This window comes from Coregonus lavaretus, assembly GCF_964263955.1.
Source record: "Coregonus lavaretus genome assembly, chromosome: 6".
Lineage (NCBI taxonomy): Eukaryota > Metazoa > Chordata > Actinopteri > Salmoniformes > Salmonidae > Coregonus > Coregonus lavaretus.
Genome location: NC_139993.1, coordinates 53593297 through 53619346, shown reverse-complemented (window position 1 = coordinate 53619346; position 26050 = coordinate 53593297). Strand labels below are relative to the sequence as shown.

The following is a 26050-nucleotide window of genomic DNA, read 5'->3' as shown; positions in this document are numbered from 1 at the left end:
TTTCCATGTGATATGAAAATGGATGAAACTATTTTTGTTAAGATAGGAATGTGATATTAGGAGTCATAAGAGATAACTTCTAATCATATCCTTTGCACTAGCTAAGCCCCAAGTGCCATCAGAGATCGTGTCAGCAAGTAGGAACGCCCCTTTTACCAAGAGGGCATAAAGGCTTGAAAGGCACGTTTAGAATGGTAAGAACTTTGAATGAGAAAGACCAGAAAGCGTGGAGCTGTGGCTACACGGCTTCAAATGGTTAGACCAGAAAGACCAGCCGACGTGCAACGGGAGCTGAACGTTACAAATGGTTGACACTCTAAGACCAGGAAACGTGAGACGTTAGTCCACACGTCTGAAATGGTGAGAAAGTCTGAAACTCTCAATCTCTACACAAGAAGAAGAAACTCACTAGACCGTAGCATTACCAGTCTGCAGCTGGCATGTAAAGTTGTCTAGAACTTTGACTAAAGACTGGAGTTGGAAAGGACAATCCCATCTAAGACAACCGTTGGTACATCTGAAGTATCTATTCTTACGAACACTTCACTACCAGAGAAGCGCTGGATAATCAGAGCCTTACAAGTGAGCTGAGTGAAGACCCAGCCTTTCCAAGAGGGCTTGGGTCAACAGAGATAGACGAGCGGCAAATACATAAATACATTCATTGGTTTCTTACTCCGAATGGACGGTGGTTAGGGTGCTAAGTTTTCTGATTACCGTTAGCGTAGTTTCCAAATGTATGTACGATAAGTTTGACTCTCTTTGTCCCTATCTCCCTCCTTCTATTGACCCCTCCCTTTTTGATAACCAAGCAGTCATGCTGTTGTTAGTCCGCTAGGGTCTTTTCTCATGTATTAAGTATGTATGTATTCTGTGTTATTATTTAGTTAGCTAGTAAATAAATAATTAAGCCAACTTGTGTATTGCTGATTCATCAATAAGGTTAGGGTTCTTGCAGATATCAAGGAGTATGTGACGTTCAGAATGAGACTGATGAGGTAATGATTAATAAGTGACTGTTAACAATATATAACATACACTACCGTTCAAAAGTTTGTGGTCACTTAGAAATGTCCTTGTTTTCGAAATTAAAAGCAATTTTTTTTTGTCCATTAAAATAACATTAAATTGATCAGAAATACAGTGTAGACTTTGTAGCCTGAGAGGACAGGACACCACCACTAAACACACGCTGTAACTCTTCTGAAGTCAAATCTCGTACCCCAAGTACTTCTCTGCAGCTTCATCGACCTGGCCAAGGCTTTCGACTCTGTCAACCACCGCATTCTTATTAGCAGACTATATAGCCTTCGTTTCTCAAATGACTGCCTCGCCTGGTTCACCAACTACTTCTCAGATAGAGTTCAATGTGTCAAATCGGAGGGCCTGTTGTCTGGACCTATGGCAGTCTCTATGGGGGTGCCACAGGGTTCAATTCTTGGGCCGACTCTTTGCTCTGTGTATATCAATGATGTCGCTCTTGCTGCTGGTGACTCTCAGATCCACCTCTACGCAGACGACACCATTTTGTATACATCTGGCCCTTCATTGGACACTGTGTTAACAAACCTCCAAACGAGCTTCAATGCCATACAACACTCCTTCAGTAGCCTCCAACTGCTCTTAAACACTAGTAAAACTAAATGCATGCTCTTCAATCGAACGCTGCTGGCACCCGCCCACCCGACTAGAATCACTACTCTCGACGGGTCTGACCTAGAGTATGTGGACAACTACAAATACCTAGGTGTCTGGTTAGACTGTAAACTCTCCTTCCAGACTCACATTAAGAATCTCCAATCCAAAGTTAAATCTAGAATCGGCTTCCTATTTCGCAACAAAGCCTCCTTCACTCATGCTGCCAAACATGCCCTCGTAAAACTGACTATCCTACCGATCCTTGACTTCGGCGATGTCATTTACAAAATAGCCTCCAACACTCTACTCAGAAAATTGGATGTAGTCTATCACAGTGCCATCCTTTTTGTCACCAAAGCCCCATATACTACCCTCCACTGTGACCTGTACGCTCTTGTTGGCTGGTCCTCACTACATATTAGTCGCCAAACACACTAGCTCCAGGCCATCTATAAATCACTGCTAGGCAAATCCCCGCCTTATCTTAGCTCATTGGTCACCATAGCAACACCCACCCGTAGTATGTGCTCCAGCAGGTATATCTCACTGGTCATCCCCAAAGCCAACACCTCCTTTGGCCGCCATTCCTTCCAGTTCTCTGCTGCCAATGACTGGAACGAATTGAAAAAATCTCTGAAGCTGGAGACTCTTTCTCCCTCACTAACTTCAAGCATCAGTTGTCAGAGCACCTTACCGATCACTGCACCTGTACACAGCCCATCTGAAATTAGCCCACCCAACTACCTCATCCCCATATTGTTATTTATTTTGCTCATTTGCACCACAGTATCTCTATTTGCACATCATCTCTTGCACATCTATCATTCCAGTGTTAATACTAATTGTAATTATTTTTCACTATAGCCTATTTATTGCCTTACCTCCATAACTTGCTACATTTGCACACACTGTATTATTATTATTTTTTTGTGTATTTTTGACTTTATGTTTTGTTTACCCCATATTTAACTCTGTGTTGTTGTTTTTATCGCACTGCTTTGCTTTATCTTGGCCAGGTCGCAGTTGTAAATGAGAACTTGTTTTCAACTGGCTTACCTGGTTAAATAAAGGTGAAAAAAAAAAAAAAAATTCTGCAATTGTGGGTTCGATTACAGGCTCAAAATGGCCAGAAACAAATAACTTTCTTCTGAAACTCGTCAGTCTATTCTTGTTCTGAGAAATGAAGGCTGTTCCATGTGAGAAATTGCCAAGAAACTGAACATCTCATACAACGCTGTGGGAGGCCCCAGTGCACAACTGCGCAAGAGGACAAATACATTATAGTGAGTGGCGCAGTGGTCTAAGGCACTGCATCGCAGTGCTAACTGTGCCACTAGAGATCCTGGTTCGAATCCAGGCTCTGTCGCAGCCGGCCGCGACCGGGAGACTCATGGGCGGCGCACAATTGGCCCAGCGTCGTCCAGGGTAGGGGAGGGAATGGCCGGCAGGGATGTAGCTCAGTTGATAGAGCATGGCGTTTGCAACGCCAGGGTTGTAGGTTTGATTCCCACGGGGGGCCAGTATAAAAAAAAAAAAATTATTCACTAACTGTAAGTCGCTCTGGATAAGAGCGTCTGCTAAATGACTAAAATGTAAATGTAATAGTGTCTAGTTTGAGAAACAGATGCCTCACAGGTCCTCAACTTGCAGCTTCATTAAACAGTACCCGCAAAACACCAGTCTCAACGTCAACAGTGAAGAGGCAACTCCGGGATGCTGACCTTCTAGGCAGAGTTGCAAAGAAAAAGCCATATCTCAGACTGCCCATCTTAATCTTTTATTTTTATTGGCCAGTCTGAGATATGGCTTTTTCTTTGCAACTCGGTGTGTATGTATATATATATATATATATATATATATACAGTGGGGCAAAAAAGTATTTAGTCAGCCACCAATTGTGCAAGTTCTCCCTCTTAAAAAGATGAGAGAGGCCTGTAATTTTCATCATAGGTACACGTCAACTATGACAGACAAAATGAGAAAAAAAATCCAGAAAATCACATTGCAGGATTTTTAATGATTTTATTTGCAAATTATGGTGGAAAATAAGTATTTGGTCAATAACAAAAGTTTCTCAATTCTTTGTTATATACCCTTTATTGGCAATGACACAGGTCAAACGTTTTCTGTAAGTCTTCACAAGGCTTTCACACACTGTTGCTGGTATTTTGGCCCATTCCTCCATGCAGATCTCCTCTAGAGCAGTGATGTTTTGGGGCTGTCGCTGGGCAACACAGACTTTCAATTCCCTCCAAAGATTTTCTATGGGGTTGAGATCTGGAGACTGGCTAGGCCACTCCAGGACCTTGAAATGCTTCTTACGAAGCCACTCCTTCGTTGCCCGGGCGGTGTGTTTGGGATCATTGTCATGCTGAAAGACCCAGCCACGTTTCATCTTCAATGCCCTTGCTGATGGAAGGAGGTTTTCACTCAAAATCTCACGATACATGGCCCCATTCATTCTTTCCTTTACACGGATCAGTCGTCCTGGTCCCTTTGCAGAAAAACAGCCCCAAAACATGATGTTTCCACCCCCATGCTTCACAGTAGGTATGGTGTTCTTTGGATGCAACTCAGCATTCTTTGTCCTCCAAACACGACGAGTTAAGTTTTTACCAAAAAGTTATATTTTGGTTTCATCTGACCATATGACATTCTTCCAATCCTCTTCTGGATCATCCAAATGCACTCTAGCAAACTTCAGACGGGCCTGGACATGTACTGGCTTAAGCAGGGGGACACGTCTGGCACTGCAGGATTTGAGTCCCTGGCGGCGTAGTGTGTTACTGATGGTAGGCTTTGTTACTTTGGTCCCAGCTCTCTGCAGGTCATTCACTAGGTCCCCCCGTGTGGTTCTGGGATTTTTGCTCACCGTTCTTGTGATCATTTTGACCCCACGGGGTGAGATCTTGCGTGGAGCCCCAGATCGAGGGAGATTATCAGTGGTCTTGTATGTCTTCCATTTCCTAATAATTTCTCCCACAGTTGATTTCTTCAAACCAAGCTGCTTACCTATTGCAGATTGTCTTCCCAGCCTGGTGCAGGTCTACAATTTTGTTTCTGGTGTCCTTTGACAGCTCTTTGGTCTTGGCCATAGTGGAGTTTGGAGTGTGACTGTTTGAGGTTGTGGACAGGTGTCTTTTATACTGATAACAAGTTCAAACAGGTGCCATTAATACAGGTAACGAGTGGAGGACAGAGGAGCCTCTTAAAGAAGAAGTTACAGGTCTGTGAGAGCCAGAAATCTTGCTTGTTTGTAGGTGACCAAATACTTATTTTCCACCATAATTTGCAAATAAATTCATAAAAAATCCTACAATGTGATTTTCTGGAATTCTTTTTCTCAATTTGTCTGTCATAGTTGACGTGTACCTATGATGAAAATTACAGGCCTCTCTCATCTTTTTAAGTGGGAGAACTTGCATAATTGGTGGCTGACTAAATACTTTTTTTCCCCACTGTATCTTCTAAGAGTTTAATTCGGGAGATGGTAACTCGTTAAACAACTTATTCCGTGGTGCCCCAAATTCCTAATGAGTTAATTGTTACATGATTAATTTAATCGAGTAACAATTAAACATAGTTAATTGATTTGATAAATAACAGTCATCACATTAATGCAAGTCACGTCACGACACCGACCACAGGCAGACAGATTACAGACAACAGGCAGACAGGTTATAGGCCACAGGCAGATAGATTACAGACAACAGGCAGACAGGTTACAGGCCACAGGCAGACAGATTACAGACAACAGGCAGACAGGTTACAGGCCACAGGCAGACAGATTACAGACCACAGGCAGACAGATTACAGACAGACAAGAGAATGTAGTGGAGTAATATAGTGTTGTACATAAAGATACAGTACAGTTCACGATGAAGCTTTACAAATCTACATTGTCCACGACCCAGGTTGAGAATCACTGGTAGTGTGTGTATATTGTTATACTGTAATATTGTGTAGCTAGTGTTACTCACTGCTGGGGTGGGGGGTATGCAGACTGCCCCCCCTCTTCAGAGAAGCTGTGTCCCTGATCCTACTGAGGGCCGACGGGCGAGGGTCCCCCTCTAGATCCAGGGTTATGGCCCCCAACCCCACTGAGATGGAGAGATAGAGGGAGAGAAGTGGAGAGAGAGAGCAAGAGAGAGAGCGAAAGGGGGAGCGAGAGAGAGAGAGAGAGAGAGAGATGAACCCACAGGAACACATACTTGAGAGATTAAATCAACTGTTTTCATAATAACTCCACATTCCTCAATAATCTCAGCAGGCTTTCACACCAAACAATCCCTCCCTCCCTCGCTCGCTCCTCTCATCCTTTCTTTATTTGTCTTCTGATCCATCTCTCCGCTTGCCAGCGATGGAGATAATGCCCCGTTGTTTCAGGGTGATGAGCGAGAGAGGAGGAGGAGAAGGAGAGGAGGATGGGAGGAGAAGAGAAGGGAGCAAAGGGGAGCTAAGGAGAGGGCAGTGGGTTTGTACAAGGCAGAGGTGAACTGTGTTTAGCTGGGAAGAGTGATGTCAGTGGGGATCTGGGTCAGATTACTCTGGCCTGATCAGGCCGCTCACTGCACTCCAGTCTCCACTAGATGGGGATAGAGAGCTAGAATGCTGCTTCCACTTGATGGGTCATCACGAGTTACAGCCACAAACTCAGAAGGCCCGCCTACCCGACCAATCAGATGAGGGAGTTTGATGATGCGTATTCCGGTTAGCGGAAAACGCCTCATTTTTGAAATGGCATATCTCGAGTCGAGTTCAAGTTTGAGGACCAAATAGATAAATACACTATATGACCAAAAGTATGTGGACACCTGCTCGTCGAACATCTCATTCCAAAATCATGGGCATTAATATGGAGTTGGTCTCCACTTTGCTGCACTCTTCTGGGAAGGCTTTCCACTAGATGTTGGAACATTGCTGCGGGAACTTGCTTCCATTCAGCCACAAGAGCATTAGATGTTGGGCGATTCGGCTTGAAGTCGGCATTCAAATTCATCCCAAAGGTGTTCGATGGGGTTGAGATCAGGGCTCTGTGCAGGCCAGTCAAGTTCTACCACATCGATCTCGACAAATAATTTATGTATGGGCCTCGCTTTGTACACGGGGGCATTGTCATGCTGAAACAGGAAAGGGCCTTCCTCAAACTGTCGCCACAAAGTTGGAAGCACAGAATCGTCTAGAATGTAATTGTATGCTGTAGCGATAAGATTTCCCTTCACTGGAACTAAGGGGCCTAGCCCAAACCATGAAAAACAGCCCCAAAACATTATTTCTCCTCCACCAAACTTTACAGTTGGCACTATGCACTCGGGCAGGTAGCGTTCTCCTGGCATCCGCCAAACCCAGATTAGTCCGTCGGACTGCCAGATGGTGAAACGTGATTCATCACTCAAGAGAACACATTTCCACTGCTCAAGAGTCCAATGGCGGCGAGCTTTACACCACTCCAGCCGACGCTTGGCATTGCCCATGGTGATCTTAGGTTTGTGTGCGGCTGATCGGCCATGGAAACCCATTTCAAAAACGTTTTTAGTTAACTAGCTAGTAGCTAACTTTTGCTAATCTCATCTGAAATGAGCTAGCTTGCTAGCATAAGGGATTCCATTCCAGGCACAGAGAAGTTATTCTACTTGATAGAGCAACGTTGTTAGTTTCCCTAAAAGCCTTTCATTCTAATAGTAATATGTCATATTCTTGACCTTCAACAGATACACAGCCTTTGGCAGGAAACATTTAGTTGGGAGAGTAAAAGTCTCCCATTCAATGGTGTTCCCTTTCAATTTGTGGGCACGAAGATGTATGAATGCCACCAGGGGAAAGAGACAAACAAAAGCCAAAGAGAAATAGAAGACATCAAAACTATGAAATAACCCATATGGAATCATGTAGTAACCAAAAAAAGTGTTAAACAAATCAAAATATATTTTAGATTTTAGATTCTTCAAAGCAGCCACCCTTTGCCTTGATGACAGCTTTGCACACGCTTGGCATTCTCTCAACCAGCTTCACCTGGAATACTATTCCAACAGTCTTGAAGGAGTTCCCAAATATGTTGAGCACTTGTTGGCTGCTTTTTCCTTCCAACTCATCCCAAACCATCTCAATTGGGTTGAAGTCGGGTGACTGTGGAGGCCAGGTCATCTGATGCAAGCCTCCTGTAGCTCAGTTGGTAGGGCATGGCGCTTGCAATGCCAGGATTGTGGTTTCGATTCCCACGGGGGGCCAGTATGAAAAATGTATGCACTCACTAACCGTAAGTCGCTCTGGATAAGAGCGTCTGCTAAATGACTCAAATGTAAATGCAGCACTCCATCACGCTCCTTCTTGGTCAAATAGCCTTTACACAGGCTGGAGGTGTGTTTTGGGTCATTGTCCTGTTGAAAAACAAATGATAGTCCCACTAAGCGCAAACCAGATGGAATGGCGTATCGCTGCAGAATGCTGTGGTAGCTGTGCTGGTTAAGTGTGCCTTGAATTGTAAATACATCACTGACTGTGTCACCAGCAAAGCACCCCCACTCCATCATACCTCCTTCTCCATGCTTCACGGCGGGAACCAAACATGTGGAAATCATCCGTTCACCTACTCTGCATCTCACAAAGACACAGCGGTTGGAATCAAATTTGGACTCATCAGAGCACAGGACAGATTTCCACCGGTCTAATGTCCATTGCTCGTGTTTCTTGGTCCAAGCAAGTCTCTTCTTCTCATTGGTGTCCTTTAGTAGTGGTTTCTTTGCAGCAATTCGACCATGAAGGCCTGATTCACACAGTCTCCTCTGTACAGTTGATGTTGAGATGTGTCTGTGACTGAGCATTTATTTGGGCTGCAATTTCTGAGGCTAGTAACTCTAATGAAGTTATCCTCTGCAGCAGAGGTAACTCTGGGTCTTCCATTCCTGTGGCGGTCCTCATGAGAGCCAGTTTCATAATAGTGCTTGATGGTTTTTGCGACTGCACATGAAGAAATTGTCAAAGTTCTTGACATTTTCCGGACTGACTGACCTTGATGTCTTAAAGTAATGATGGACTGTCATTTCTCTTTGCTTATTTGAGCTGTTCTTGCCATAATATGGACTTGGTCTTTTACCAAATAGGGCTATCTTCTGTATACCCCCCTACCTTGTCACAACACAACTGATTGGCTCAAACGCATTAAGAAGGAAAGAAATTCCACAAATTAACTTTTAAGAAGGCACACCTGTTAATTGAAAGCTGGTTGAGAGAATGCCAAGTGTGTGCAAAGCTGTCATTAAGGCAAAGGGTGGCTATTGTAGCAGATTGGTCGGGAGAGGTTGTGTTTTCTCTAGCAGGAGGTAAGCTTGGCTTCTTATATGGTGTTGAGTAAAGCTTAAACCATGTATTTAGATTGTAGGTAGGTAGTTGTAGTTAGGTATTGTAGGTAGTTTATTTAGGTAGTTATTGTAGGTTATTGAAGGTAATTATTGTAGGTAAGTATTGTATACGGCGGAGCCTGGCGAAGCACGAGGCTAGCTAACCCACTACCTGGACCAATAAAGCTAGCTAGCTAGCGGGTAGCTACTGGTAACTTTTAGCAACGGTGGATAGTTGTTTCCAATGTTATTTCACGCTTAAGAGTACCTGTAATTAAGCCAGCTAGCTACCTACCATTCAGCTGTTTTTCTAACCTCATTATCTGAGGCATTAACGTTAGGTAGTTAGTAGCTACTGTACTTAATTACAGCTACTGATTGCAGAAGACAAATGTCTTCTTGTCTGCCACCCAGACAGCTGGCGTCGGGTAAGTTTGGCTTTATACATAGCTTGGGCTTTGTCGAGTAAGGCTTAAATTATGTATTTAGATTGTAGGTAGGCATCGTGGGCTGTTGTGGGTAGTTATTGTAGGTTAGCATTGTATTCGGCGGTGCCGGGTGTAGCACGAAGCTAGCTAGCTAGCTAACTCACCTCCTGGACTAGCTGGCGAGTAGCTATTAGCAACGGTAGCAACTAGATACAATATCCTTTTAGCCAGCTACATTTGTTCGCAGCGCCGGCGTTTTTCAAACAAAGTCAACACAGCAGCCATTGCTAGCTAGCCAACACGACCAGCTAGCTGTACTGTAGCAGCTAAATACAATATATTTGTGCTAGCTAGCCAACTTTTAATTATTGCTGCGTTATGAAAGGAACTAGACACGGACACTAATTATCTGTTTAGTGTGTTAACACACTATTGGTAGTTTGTTGTAACCAAGTATTGGTGCTAAACTGTGTGTTATTGGATGCTAGCATGCTAGTTAGCTATGGCATCATAGTTAGCTAGCTGAATAAAGTAAGTTGAGTCTATTCCTTGAAACATTGAACCGCTGTAGTTCACAACAATTCTAATTTCTAAAGTGGAAGTTGGGAGAGTTTTTATTCGGGTGGTTCAGTGAAACAATTATAGTTTCTGAGGTGGAAGTTGGGTGAGTTATATTTGGGAGTTTTGGTGAGGGAGGCCCTACTCTCTCCTTTCCCAGATGTTTAGTTCATTTCATTCCGATCTCCTCTGCATTATTGTAGCCATTTGCTACAGCCTGTCAACTATGCCTCTGCCTATCCCTGTTCTCTCCTCTCCGCACAGGCTACACAAACGCCTCACACCGCGTGGCTGCTGCCTCTCTAACCTGGTGGTCCCTGCACGCACCCCACACCTGGAGTTCCAGGTCTCAGGCAGCCTCTGGAACTGCCGTTCTGCTGCCAACAAGGCTGACTTCATCCCAGCCTATGCTAACCTCCAGTCCCTCGACTTTCTGGCGCTGACGGAAACATGGATTACCACTGAAAACACTGCTACTCCTACTGCTCTCTCCTCGTCTGACCATGTGTTCTCGCATACCCCGAGAGCATCTGGTCAGAGGGGTGGTGGCACAGGAATCCTCATCTCTCCCAAGTGGACATTCTCAATTTTTCCCCTAACCCATCTGTCAGTCAGGAAGAACAGCGCCGGAAGAAGATGGCTGCCGTTTTACAGCCCTCTAACCAATTGTACTATTATGTGTGTTTTTCCGCGTTATTTGTAATTTATTTTGTACATAATGTTTCTGCCATCGTCTCTTATAACCAAAGAGAGCTTCTGGATATCAGGACAGCGATTACTCACCTCGCATTGGACAAATATTTTTTCTTCAACGAGGCGTTCGCGAAGGATATCATACAGACACCCGACAAGGCCCAGATCCCCGTCATTCGCGTGAGGAAGAGACGGAGATATCGCGGACGCAGATCCGGGTGCCTCGTAAGGATCCGACGGCAAGCGAGTAAACTGCCTCTCCCATCAATCCTATTAGCCAACGTTCAATCTTTTGAGAATAAAATTGACGATTTAAGATTACGGTTATCCTACCAACGGGACATTAAAAACTGTAATATCTTATGTTTCACGGAGTCGTGGCTGAACGACAACAATGATAACATTCAGCTAGCGGGCTATACGCTACATCGACAGGACAGAACTGCAGACTCTGGTAAGACAAGGGGTGGCGGTCTCTGTATATTTGTAAACAACAGCTGGTGCACAAAATCAAATACCAAGGAAGTCTCGAGGTTTTGCTCGCCTGAGGTAGAGTATCTTATGATAAGCTGTAGACCACACTATTTACCAAGAGAGTTTTCATCTATATTTTTCATAGCTGTCTATTTACCACCACAAACCAATGCTGGCATTAAGATTGCACTGAATGAGTTGTACAAGGCCATTAATCAACAGGAAAACGCTCATCCAGATGCAGCGCTCCTAGTAGCCGGGGACTTTAATGCAGGGAAACTTAAATCCGTTCTACCTAATTTCTACCAGCATGTTAAATGTGCAACCAGAGGGAAAAAAACTCTAGACCACCTTTACTCCACACACAGAGACGCATACAAAGCTCTCCCTCGCCCTCCATTTGGCAAATCTGACCATAACTCTATCCTCCTGATTCCTGCTTATAAGCAAAAACTGAAGCAGGAAGCACCAGTGATTCGGTTAATAAAAAAGTGGTCAGATGACGCAGATGCTAAGCTACAGGACTGTTTTGCTAGCACAGACTGGAACATGTTCCGGGATTCTTCAGACAGCATTGAGGAGTACACCACATCAGTCACTGGCTTCATCAATAAGTGCATCGATGATGTCGTCCCCACAGTGACCGTACGTACATACCCCAACCAGAAGCCATGGATTACAGGAAACATCCGCACTGAGCTAAAGGGTAGAGCTGCCGCTTTCAAGGAACGGGACTCTAACCCGGACGCTTATAAGAAATCCCGCTATGACCTCCGACGAACCATCAAACAGGCAAAGAGTCAATACAGGTCTAAGATTGAATCATACTACACTGGCTCTGACGCTCGTCGGATGTGGCAGGGCTTGAAAACTATTACAGACTACAAAGGGAAGCACAGCCGCGAGCTGCCCAGTGACACAAGCCTACCAGACGAGCTAAACCACTTCTATGCTCGCTTCGAGGCAAGCAACACTGAAGCATGCATGAGAGCACCAGCTGTTCCGGACGACTATGTGATCACGCTCTCCGTAGCCGATGTGAGTAAGACTTTTAAGCAGGTCAACATTCACAAGGCCGCAGGGCCAGACGGATTACCAGGACGTGTACTCCGAGCATGTGCTGACCAACTGGCAAGTGTCTTCACTGACATTTTCAACATGTCCCTGACTGAGTCTGTAATACCAACATGTTTCAAGCAGACCACCATAGTCCCCGTGCCCAAGAACTCTAAGATAACCTGCCTAAATGACTACCGACCCGTAGCACTGACGTCTGTAGCCATGAAGTGCTTTGAAAGACTGGTCATGGCTCACATCAACAGCATAATCCCAGAAACCCTAGACCCACTCCAATTTGCATACCGCCCCAACAGATCCACAGATGATGCAATCTCTATCGCACTCCACACTGCCCTTTCCCACCTGGACAAGAGGAACACCTACGTGAGAATGCTATTCATTGACTACAGCTCAGCATTCAACACCATAGTGCCCTCTAAGCTCATCACTAAGCTAAGGATCCTGGGACTAAACACCTCCCTCTGCAACTGGATCCTGGACTTCCTGACGGGCCGCCCCCAGGTGGTAAGGGTAGGTAACAACACATCTGCCACACTGATCCTCAACACGGGGGCCCCTCAGGGGTGCGTGCTCAGTCCCCTCCTGTACTCTCTGTTCACCCATGACTGCATGGCCAGGCACGACTCCAACACCATCATTAAGTTTGCCGACGACACAACAGTGGTAGGCCTGATCACCGACAACGATGAGACAGCCTATAGGGAGGAGGTCAGAGATCTGGCCGTGTGGTGCCAGGACAACAACCTCTCCCTCAACGTGACCAAGACAAAGGAGATGATTGTGGACTACAGGAAAAAAAAGAGGACTGAGCACGCCCCCATTCTCATCGACGGGGCTGTAGTGGAACAGGTTGAGAGCTTCAAGTTCCTTGGTGTCCACATCACCAACGAACTATCATGGTCCAAACACACCAAGACAGTCGTGAAGAGGGCACGACAAAGCCTATTCCCCCTCAGGAGACTAAAAAGATTTGGCATGGGTCCTCAGATCCTCAAAAAATTCTACAGCTGCACCATCGAGAGCATCCTGACTGGTTGCATCACCGCCTGGTATGGCAACTGCTTGGCCTCTGACCGCAAGGCACTACAGAGGGTAGTGCGTACGGCCCAGTACATCACTGGGGCAAAGCTCCCTGCCATCCAGGACCTCTATACCAGGCGGTGTCAGAGGAAGGCCCTCAAAATTGTCAAAGACTCCAGCCACCCTAGTCATAGACTGTTCTCTCTGCTACCGCACGGCAAGCGGTACCAGAGTGCCAAGTCTAGGTCCAAAAGACTTCTCAACAGCTTCTACCCCCAAGCCATAAGACTCCTGAACAGCTAATCATGGCTACCCGGACTATTTGCACTGCCCCCCCACCCCATCCTTTTTACGCTGCTGCTACTCTGTTAAGTATTTATGCATAGTCACTTTAACTCTACCCACATGTACATATTACCTCAACTACCTCAACTAGCCGGTGCCCCCGCACATTGACTCTGCAACGGTACCCCCCTGTATATATGGCCTCCCAACTGTCACTTTATTTTACTGTATATATAGCCTCCCTACTGTCACTTTATTTTACTTCTGCTCTTTTTTTCTCAACACTTTTTTGTTGTTGTTGTTTTATTCTTACTTTTTTTGTTTAAAATAAATGCACTGTTGGTTAAGGGCTGTAAGTAAGCATTTCACTGCAATGTCTGCACCTGTTGTATTCGGCGCATGTGACCAATAAAATTTGATTTGATTTGATTTGATTTGATCTCCTCATTTGAATTCCATGCTGTCACAGTCACTAGCCCATTTAAGCTTAATATCCTTGTCATCTATCGCCCTCCAGGTTCCCTTGGAGAGTTCATCAATGAGCTTGACGCCTTGATAAGTTCCTTTCCTGAGGATGGCTCACCCCTCACAGTCTTGGGGGATTTCAACCTCCCTACGTCTACATTTGACTCATTTCTCTCTGCCTCCTTCTTTCCACTCCTCTCCTCTTTTGACCTCACCCTCTCACCGTCCCCCCCTACTCACAAGGCAGGCAATACGCTTGACCTCATCTTTACTAGATGCTGCTCTTCTACTAATCTCACTGCAACTCCCCTCCATGTCTCCGACCACTACTTTGTATCCTTTTCTCTCTCGCTCTCCTCCAACACTACTCACTCTGCCCCTACACAGATGGTAATGCGCCGCCGCAACCTTCGCTCTCTCTCTCCCACTACTCTCTCCTCTTCCATCCTATCATCTCTTCCCTCTGCTCAATCCTTCTCCCTCCAATCTCCTGATTCTGCCTCCTCAACCCTCCTCTCCTCCCTTTCTGCATCCTTTGACTCTCTGTGTCCCCTATCCTCCCGGCCGGCTCGGTCCTCCCCTCCAGCTCCGTGGCTTGATGACTCATTGCGAGCTCACAGAACAGAGCTCCGGGCAGCTGAGCGGAAATGGAAGAAAACTAAACTCCCTGCCGACCTGGCATCTTTTCACTCCCTCCTCTCTACATTTTCTTCATCTGTTTCTGCTGCTAAGGCCACTTTCTACCACTCTAAATTCCAATCATCTGCCTCTAACCCTAGGAAGCTCTTTGCCACATTCTCCTCCCTGCTGAATCCCCCCCCCCCCCCCCCCCCCCCCCCTCCTCTCTCTCTGTGGATGACTTCGTCAACCACTTTGAAAAGAAGGTTGACGACATCCGATCCTCGTTTGTTAAGTCTAATGACACTGCTGGTCCTGCTCACACTGCCCTACCCTATGCTTTGACTTCTTTCTCCCATCTCTCTCCAGATAAAATCCTGCGACTTGTGACTGCAGGCCGCCCAACAACCTGCCCGCTTGACCCCATCCCCTCCTCTCTTCTCCAGACCATCTCCGGTGACCTTCTCCCCTACCTCACCTCGCTGATCAACTCATCCTTGACCGCTGGCTATGTCCCTTCTGTCTTCAAGAGAGCGAGAGTTGCACCCCTTCTCAAAAAACCAACACTCGATCCCACTGATGTCAACAACTACAGACCAGTATCCCTTCTTTCTTTTCTTTCCAAAACTATTGAGCGTGCCGTCTTTAGCCAACTCTCTTGCTATCTCTCTCAGAATGACCTTCTTGATCCAAACCAGTCAGGTTTCAGGACTGGTCATTCAACTGAGACTGCTCTTCTCTGTGTCACGGAGGCTCTCCGCACTGCTAAAGCTAACTCTCTCTCCTCTGCTCTTGTCCTTCTAGACCTGTCTGCTACCTTTGATACTGTGAACCATCAGATCCTCCTCTCCACCCTCTCCGAGCTGGGCATCTCCGGCGCGGCTCACTCCTGGATTGCGTCTTACCTGACCGGTCGCTCCTACCAAGTGGCGTGGCGAGAAGCTGTCTCCGCACCACGTGCTCTCACCACTGGTGTCCCCCAGGGCTCAGTTCTAGGCCCTCTCCTATTCTCCCTATACACCAAGTCACTTGGCTCTGTCATATCCTCACATGGCCTCTCCTATCATTGCTACGCTGACGATACACAACTAATCTTCTCTTTTCCCCCTTCTGATAACCAGGTGGCGAATCGCATCTCTGCATGTCTGGCAGACATATCAGTATGGATGACGGATCACCACCTCAAGCTGAACCTTGGCAAGAAGGAGCTGCTCTTCCTCCCGGGGAAGGACTGCCCGTTCCATGATCTCGCCATCACGGTTGACAACTCTGTTGTGTCCTCCTCCCAGAGTGCGAAGAGCCTTGGCGTGACCCTGGACAACACCCTGTCGTTCTCCGCTAACATCAAGGCGGTGACCCGATCCTGCAGGTTCATGCTCTACAACATTCGGAGAGTACGACCCTGCCTCACACAGGAAGCGGCACAGGTCCTAATCCAGGCACTTGTCATCTCCCGTCTGGATTACTGCAACTCGCTGTTGGCTGGGCTCCCTGCCTGTGCCATTAAACCCCTACAACTCATCCAGAATGCCGCAGCCCGTCTGGTGTTCAACCTTCCCAAGTTCTCTCACGTCACCCCGCTCCTCCGCACACTCCACTGGCTTCCAGTTGAAGCTCGCATCTGTTACAAGACCATGGTGCTTGCCTATGGAGCTGTGAGGGGATCGGCACCTCTGTACCTTCAGGCTCTGATCAGTCCCTACACCCAAACGAGGGCATTGCGTTCATCCACCTCTGGCCTGCTGGCTCCCCTTCCTCTGCGGAAGCATAGTTCCCGCTCAGCCCAGTCAAAACTGTTCGCTGCTCTGGCACCCCAATGGTGGAACAAGCTCCCTCACGACGCCAGGACAGCGGAGTCACTCACCACCTTCCGGAGACATTTGAAACCCCACCTCTTTAAGGAATACCTGGGATAGGATAAAGTAATCCTTCTACCCCCCCGCCCCCTAAAATAAATAAAATAAAAAAATAAAAAAATAAAAACAAAAAACATATTGTAAAGTGGTTATCCCACTGGCTATAGGGTGAATGCACCAATTTGTAAGTCGCTCTGGATAAGAGCGTCTGCTAAATGACGTAAATGTAAATGTAAATGTATTTGAAGAATCTCCAATATAAAATATATTTTCATTTGTTTAACACTTTTTTGGTTACTACATGATTCCATATGTGTTATTTCATAGTTTTGATGTCTTCACTATTGTTCTACAATGTAAAAAATAGTAAAAATAAAGAAAAACCCTTGAACGAGTAGGTGTGTCCAAACTTTTGACTGGTACTGTATATACAGTGGGGAGAACAAGTATTTGATACACTGCCAATTTTGCAGGTTTTCCTACTTACAAAGCATGTAGAGGTCTGTAATTTTTATCAGAGGTACACTTCAACTGTGAGAGACGGAAACTAAAACAAAAATCCAGAAAATCACATTGTATGATTTTTAAGTAATTAATTTGCATTTTATTGCATGACATAAGTATTTGATCACCTACCAACCAGTAAGAATTCCGGCTCTCACAGACATGTTAGTTTGTCTTTAAGAAGCCCTCCTGTTCTCCACTCATTACCTGTATTAACTGCACCTGTTTGAACTCGTTACCTGTATAAAAGACACCTGTCCACACACTCAATCAAACAGACTCCAACCTCTCCACAAAGGACATCAGGGATAAAAATGTAGACCTGCACAAGGCTGGGATGGGCTACAGGACAATAGGCAAGCAGCTTGGTGAGAAGGCAACCACTGTTGGCGCAATTATTAGAAAATTGAAGAAGTTCAAGATGACGGTCAATCACCCTCGGTCTGGGGCTCCATGCAAGATCTCACCCCGTGGGGCATCAGTGATCATGAGGAAGGTGAGGGATCAGCCCAGAAGTACACGGCAGGACCTGGTCAATGACCTGAAGAAAGCTGGGACCACAGTCTCAAAGAAAACCATTAGTAACACACTTCGCTGTCATGGATTAAAATCCTGCAGCGCACGCAAGGTCCACCTGCTCAAGCCAGCGCATGTCCAGGCCCGTCTGAAGTTTGCCAATGACCATCTGGATGATCCAGAGGAGGAATGGGAGAAGGTCATGTGGTCTGATGAGACAAAAATAGAGCTTTTTGGTCTAAACTCCACTCGCCGTGTTTGGAGGAAGAAGAAGGATGAGTACAACCCCAAGAACACCATCCCAACCGTGAAGCATGGAGGTGGAAACATCATTCTTTGGGGATGCTTTTCTGCAAAGGGGACAGGACGACTGCACTGTATTGAGGGGAGAATAGATGGGGCCATGTATCGCGAGATCTTGGCCAACAACCTCCTTCCCTCAGTAAGACCATTGAAGACGAGTCGTGGTTGGGTCTTCCAGCATGACAACGACCCGAAACACACAGCCAGGGCAACTAAGGAGTGGCTCCGTAAGAAGCATCTCAAGGTCCTGGAGTGGCCTAGCCAGTCTCCAGACCTGAACCCAATAGAAAATCTTTGGAGGGAGCTGAAAGTCCGTATTGCCCAGCGACAGCCCCGAAACCTGAAGGATCTGGAGAAGGTCTGTATGGAGGAGTTGGCCAAAATCCCTGCTGCAGTGTGTGCAAACCTGGTCAAGACCTACAGGAAACGTATGATCTCTGTAATTGCAAACAAAGGTTTCTGTACCAAATATTACGTTTTTTTGCTTTTCTGATGTATCAAATACTTATGTCATGCAATACAATGCAAATTAATTACTTAAAAATCATACAATGTGATTTTCTGGATTTTTGTGTTAGATTCTGTCTCTCACAGTTGAAGTGTACCTATAATAAAAATTACAGACCTCTACATGCTTTGTAAGTAGGAAAACCTGCAAAATCGGCAGTGTATCAAATACTTGTTCTCCCCACTGTATATACAGTATATATTTTAAGAGTATGCAAGTGGAATTAGGGTGGTGAGTTTCCCCTTACACTGTAAAGAGCTTTGGGTGTCTAGAAAAGTGCCATGCAAGTCCAATCAATAATTATTATTAAATGTTTTGCCGTCTTCCATAGCCTGAAGACCATGCCTTTGTACAGAGTCAGAAACAAAATAACAAAAAGGTGGACTGCAAGGCTATGTTAAGTTAAATAAATTAATCACAATAGTAAGTGTCTAAGTGTAAATATAGTAACAGGGTTGAAGTTAATCTTAAATCAGCCTAAAATAAGCCAATTTCAAAACTATACATTTCGGTCAAACTGTAGGTTTTACTTGTGGATTTGGAAAATCAAAATCAAGACGTGTCCATTTTTTTGTCTACATACCGTTTCAAAAAAACGATGCAGCTATTGGAGTAAACCTATTTTGGGTTAAGATAAGTAACTATGAGTAAGGGCAAACATCATGATAATCTTGCAAACTGAGTTTGAATAAGACGTCAGATTACCACTTTGCATTTATAATGGTTGGTTTTATTATAGCTAATAAATAACCAAATCATTGATGGATCAATAGATAAAAGAAATGGGCGGCAGGTAGCTTAGTGGGTAAGAGCGTTGTGCCAGTAACCGAAAGGTCGCTGGTTCTAATCCCCGAGCCGACTAGGTGAAAAATCTGTCGATGTGCCCTTGAGCAAGGCACTTAACCCTAATTGCTCCTGTAAGTCGCTCTGGATAAGAGCGTCTGCTAAATGACCAAAAATAAAATAAATAAAAATAAATGCATGTCTCTCGTCTCCCAGCATACGCGTCATCACATTCCCTCATCTCATTGGTCATTTCCCACGAACCGTAAACCGGCATACACGTCATTACGCTCATTCATCTGATTGGTCGAGTAGGCGGGCCTTCTGACTTTGTGGCTGTGGTAACTAGTGACGACCCCACTAGATGGGGATAGAGAGCTACAACCGTATTGCAGCCAGGGAGTGACTTAGAGGTCCAAAAAGTTGGACCCGTTCTGAAATGGATCCAGGGCATTCCCACCCGGACTCAACATGCATAAATAAAAGATTTAAATGTAGAGACCCGTTCCAAACAGACCAGAGGACAATTAGACCCGTCACGTATAGACCTGGTCGAATATAGACCCGGTCCAATCCGAGTGAGGGAAGCAGCAGAAACGTTTTTTAAACCTGATAAAGTGCGAGAGGAGGGAGAGAGGTACCACTCTAGCAGGCGGGGGAGGGGCCGTACTGTGAGCGAGTGACATGGGGAGTAGGGAGGGAGTGTCGAGAGATAGCAACCAACCAACAAGCCGACTCACACTATAGTAGACTAATAGCTGCCATAGCTAGGTTATTTATCATCCAATATGATTACATAGTATCTGTCTTGACTGCATCAAACCGGGAAAAGCTAGTTAAGATAGCTAAAGTTAGCTAGCTAGGCTAATTGAGGCTGCAATGCATGCACTTTCTCATCCTAACATTAACTCCATTCAGAATATTAAGTAGCAGGCTACCTGTTGGCTCTTGGTTGTTCCATCTTCCATTGATTAGACATCTCCTAACTTTTGCCACACAGAGGCTCTATGACTTTAGCCTACTGCTGCTTTGATGACTTCTGATTGGCCATCAACAACAATAAGCTACACGCGCCACTCTCGTGAAAAGCAAGAGCAGCAGCATAAATTATAAAATGTCTCTCTGTCTACTGCAGCAGTCGCGTTCGGATCTGTACGGGTCCTTCAGGAAAAGTCAGTTAAAATGACACATATACGAGACCCGTGACAATTATATCAGATCCGACCCAGACCCGTGACATTATTTAGAATTCTGGATCGGTTCTCGGGTATTCGGGTACAGGTGGATCCGTGAAGATCTCTAGGGTGACTGGCTCTGTTATGCTGTTGGCACTGTTATCATGTACACTTGTTTCCAGTGCACTTGGCTTAGAGCACTCCTGTGGGTCACTGGGAGAGGTTTGGTAAAGAAAACTTGGACGGGGTGAAAGGTCAGTGTCTGTGACATTTGACATGAACATGAAACCTCCAAGCACTGATGAGACTATGATAGACAAAGTGAAAGTCAGGGTCAAGTACTGACAGAACACCACCACTAGAACGCCTACAGATCCTTACTGTAAATGCAGTAAGAAAAAGAGCTGACTTATTTCCAAAACATATGACACACATTCGCTCTCTTGTGTATGTTGTGGTCAATGAGCTTGGTGATTCCCCCAGATTGAAGGTCTGCAGGCTGACTGTGCACAAGCACCAACCAAACCCCTCGATCTCCAAATGTTAGTAAACTACAAGGTGAGTCAGATAAACCAGGAAAGAGACCATAAGCACCCTCTACAGAAGCACACACTCTTTTATACAGTGGGGAAAAAAAGTATTTAGTCAGCCACCAATTGTGCAAGTTCTCCCACTTAAAAAGATGAGAGAGGCCTGTAATTTTCATCATAGGTACACGTCAACTATGACAGACAAATTGAGAAAAACACATTGTAGGATTTTTAATGAATTTATTTGCAAATTATGGTGGAAAATAAGTATTTGGTCACCTACAAACAAGCAAGATTTCTGGCTCTCACAGACCTGTAACTTCTTCTTTAAGAGGCTCCTCTGTCCTCCACTCGTTACCTGTATTAATGGCACCTGTTTGAACTTGTTATCAGTATAAAAGACACCTGTCCACAACCTCAAACAGTCACACTCCAAACTCCACTATGGCCAAGACCAAAGAGCTGTCAAAGGACACCAGAAACAAAATTGTAGACCTGCACCAGGCTGGGAAGACTGAATCTGCAATAGGTACGCAGCTTGGTTTGAAGAAATCAACTGTGGGAGCAATTATTAGGAAATGGAAGACATACAAGACCACTGATAATCTCCCTCGACCTGGGGCTCCACGCAAGATCTCAACCCGTGGGGTCAAAATGATCACAAGAAAGGTGAGCAAAAATCCCAGAACCACACGGGGGGACCTAGTGAATGACCTGCAGAGAGCTGGGACCAAAGTAACAAAGCCTACCATCAGTAACACACTACGCCGCCAGGGACTCAAATCCTGCAGTGCCAGACGTGTCCCCCTGCTTAAGCCAGTACATGTCCAGGCCCGTCTGAAGTTTGCTAGAGTGCATTTGGATGATCCAGAAGAGGATTGGGAGAATGTCATATGGTCAGATGAAACCAAAATATAACTTTTTGGTAAAAACTCAACTCGTCGTGTTTGGAGGACAAAGAATGCTGAGTTGCATCCAAAGAACACCATACCTACTGTGAAGCATGGGGGTGGAAACATCATGCTTTGGGGCTGTTTTTCTGCAAAGGGACCAGGACGACTGATCTGTGTAAAGGAAAGAATGAATGGCGCCATGAATCGTGAGATTTTGAGTGAAAACCTCCTTCCATCAGCAAGGGCATTGAAGATGAAACGTGGCTGGGTCTTTCAGCATGACAATGATCGCAAACACACCACCCGGGCAACGAAGGAGTGGCTTCGTAAGAAGCATTTCAAGGTCCTGGAGTGGCCTAGCCAGTCTCCAGATCTCAACCCCATAGAAAATCTTTGGAGGGAGTTGAAAGTCCATGTTGCCCAGCGACAGCCCCAAAACACTGCTCTAGAGGAGATCTGCAAGGAGGAATGGGCCAAAATACCAGCAACAGTGTGTGAAAACGTTTGACCTGTGTCATTGCCAACAAAGGGTATATAACAAAGTATTGAGAAACTTTTGTTATTGACCAAATACTTATTTTCCACCATAATTTGCAAATAAATTCATAAAAAATCCTACAATGTGATTTTCTGGATTTTTTAAAATCATTTTGTCTGTCATAGTTGACGTGTACCTATGATGAAAATTACAGGCCTCTCTCATCTTTTTAAGTGGGAGAACTTGCACAATTGGTGGCTGACTAAATACTTTTTCCCCCCACTGTACATACACATGTAAACACACAGTAAGTATACACACATACAGTGCCTTCAGAAAGTATTCACACCCCTTTACTTTTTCCAAATGTTACAGCCTGAATTTTAAATGGATTAAATTGAGATTTTGTGTCACTGATCTACACACAATACCCCAATATGTCAAAGTGGAATTATGTTTTTAGAAATGTTTACAAATTAATTACAAATGAAAAGCTGAAATGTCTTGAGTCAATAAGTATTCAACACTTTTAGTTCAGGAGTAGAAATGTGCTTAACAAGTCATATCGTAATTTGCATGGACTCACTCTGTGTGCAATAATAGTGTTTAACCTGTTTTTTTTATGACTACCCCATCTCTGTACCCCACACATACAATTAGCTGTAAGGTCCCTCTGTCGAGCAGAGAATTTCAAGTACATTCAACCTCAAAGACCAGGGAGGTTGTCCAATGGTTCGCAAAGAAGGGCACCTATTGGTAGATGGCATTGAATATCCCTTTGAGCGTGGTGCAGTTATTAATTACACTTTGGATGGTGTATCAATACACCCAGTTACTACAAAGAAACAGGTGGCCTTCATAACTCAGTTGCCGGAGAGGAAGGAAACTGTTTAGGGATTTCACCATGAGGCCAATGGTGACTTTAGAACAGTTACAGAGTTTAATGGCTGTCATAGGAGATAACTGAGGATGGATTAAACAACATTGTAGTTACTCCACAATACTAACATTATTATTATTTATTATTACTAACATAACACAACACACTACCACTCCTCATATTTTCAAGCAGGGTGGTGGCTGCATCATGGTATAGGTATGCTTGTCATCGGCAAGGACTAAGGAGTTTTTTGGGGGATAAAAAGCAACAGAATACAGCTAAGCACAGGCAGAATCCTGAAGGAAAACTTGGTTCAGTCAAATTGGGAGACAAATTCACCTTTCAGCAGGACAATTACCTAAAACACAAGGCCAAATATAGACTGGAGATGCTTACCAAGACGACATTGAATGTTCCTGAGTGGCCTAGTTACAGTTTTGACATAAATCGGCTTAAAAATCTATGGCAAGACTTGAAAATGGCTGTCTAGCAATGATCAACAACCAACCTGCATTTTTTTATTTTAAATTTTAGTCATTTAGCACATGGTTTCCCAAACTCGGCCCTTGGGTGCACGTTTTGGTTTTTGTCCAAGCACTACACCACTGATTCAAATAACCAACTCATCATCAAGCTTTGATTATTTGGATCAGCTGATTTAGCAGACGCTCTTATCCAGAGCAATTAAGGTTAAGTGCCTTGCTCAAGGGCACAGACAGATTTTTCACCTAGTCGGCTCTGGGATTTGAACAAGCAACCTTTCGGCTACTGGCCCAACGCGCTTAACCGCTAGGCTACCTGCCGCCTACTTGACAGAGCTTGAAGAATTCTTAAAAGAATAATGGGAAATATTGTAAAATCCAGGTGTGCAAAGCTCTTAGAGACTTACCCAGAAAGACTCAAAGCTGTAATCGGTGATTCTAACATGTATTGACTAAGGGGGTTGAAGACTTATCTAATCAAGATATATTAGTGTTTTATTTTCCATTAATGTAAACTTTTTTTAAAAATCTTTCTTCCACTTTGGCATTACAGAGTATTTTGTGTAGATCGTTGACTAAAAATGACAAATCCATTTTAATCCCACTTTGTAATACAACAAAATGTGGAAAAAGTCTAGGGGTGCGAATACTTTCTGAAGGCACTGTATGTTTGGAAGTACATATTTAAGCATAAACACAACCCACACACACAAAGACACCCGCAATGGGCACACAGACAGACAGACAGAGATTCTGCACATATGGAGCTGCGTTCTCTCTCTCTCATTCCTGGCCATGTTTCCCTCTCTTTTTATAGAGAGAGGGATGAGAGCTGTTGCTGTTGATCCAGGTGTCGGGTGAACCCTTTCCCATGGTGTCTAGTGTGTATGTATGTGTGTGTGTGTGTATGTACATCAGGGTTTCTGTTAGCCGGTAAATGCCGGCTTTTGGCCAATAAAATAAATGACAAGCTGATTAATTAAATTGTAGCCGGCCAAATTGTCCGGGGCTGCCCTACTGCTGAGGAGAGAGAGAAAGCGAGAGGAGCCTTGGCCTAGGCTAATGTTGATTGCGAAGATGGAGGCCTTTTTCATTGAAGTAAAACAAAAGTTAGAGTACGCCTATAGTGAAAAGCCTACAAGGCAGGGCTCCAGACTGCGACCATTTAGTTGCCTTTTGCGAACCTTCGACTTGGCTGTGTGAGTTAAAAAATGTATTGGTCGCGTCGGTGCTGGCTGCACAATTATTCACCTCACTAAAAACTTCCTATTTTAGTCAAAGATTTTGTCAAACAGTAAAGTAGGCTACATTATCCTCATGGGTCCTGTAATGAAACTGTCTGCCTGCCCCTGTACCTATTTCACTGGGGTCTGTTTTTGTGTAGAGCGAGCCACTATCCCTCTTCCTTTCCCGGGGGGAAAAAAATCCTCAGGGAGAAAGAAAGTGTTCTGATTGTATAACATTTTAAAATCCAATTGCTGGGAAAACACAGCTATCCTGTTGTCACAGATGTAGAGAGGATGTTCTCAGCTTTCTGTAGGTATTTCTCAACTCTCAATTATGAGTTCAATAGCAACTAATTTACAAGGATATTTCATATGGCTTTGAGATACAGAGCGAGCAAAATGCGCAGTGGCCAATGCGATTGCATAGGCCTAAACGTACTGTTAGAATAATACATGGCTACTATGAGTTGGTATTATCTTTAGAGTTAGTGATCTAGCTAATGTGTTTTGAGTTTCCACTTACTTGTGGTGAATTAGCCCCAAATAAATAAACTATGATATTATAGCACATAAAGATGCAGGCAAATTAATCTCTATTGAAATAAATATATATCCGAAAATTCTGGAGCCCTATTTTAACAGTAAAATACCAACAATAGCATAATTGTCTACCCAAAAAGCATAACAATCACTGGATTAGGTTGCAATTGTAATTTTTTATCACAACATCACAAGATGATGAAACAACGTATTTCTTCAATACCATCTCAGTAGTCTATTTCACTTTTTAATAAAGCACTGTGAATGACTTTATAAAATGATAGGCCTACTCTTTGTTTCTATAGTGTGATGCCGCGAAACAAAATTGGTCCGACCAAATCATGGGCTGGTGCCACCAACTGAAAAACTCAGTGGCACCAGTGACACCAGGGGAAAATGTTAGTCTGGAGCCCTGCTACCAGGGGAATGTCCTCCGTATGGACACGTTTTAATATTATAGTGGACAAAGATGAGAAGAATGTTGGCGAAGCCAATGCAGGCTACTGTGCAACTCGCTATTCAGGTAGGATGCAATTTTGGAACTTTTATTTATGAATGTTTTCGTATTTATAATCATTTGTTTTATCATTATTATTATATATATCATTGTTATTATTGTAGGCCTATTTATTCATTCAAACCAGTTCTTTAAATATGCAAAACCTGTTGAAACATTTTCATTGGCTAAATTAAGTTTGATCTATTTCTTTAATTGTTTGCTCCGTATTTACTTTAAGTAGGCCTCTTGTAAAATTAAAATAATTGGCCTACTGTTGTTAT

General features: G+C 44.5%; 1 protein-coding gene across 2 annotated transcripts in view; it reads right to left on the bottom strand.

Moving 5' to 3' along the window:
- The window catches only part of exoc2 (exocyst complex component 2), a 118757-nt gene that overhangs the window by 49934 nt on the left and 42773 nt on the right, over positions 1-26050 (bottom strand). For both annotated transcript variants that reach the window (XM_084164422.1, XM_084164423.1), the window contains exon 12: positions 5619-5738. In XM_084164422.1, coding sequence (XP_084020548.1) covers positions 5619-5738 — 120 coding nt within the window. The remainder of the gene's footprint in view (positions 1-5618; positions 5739-26050) is intronic.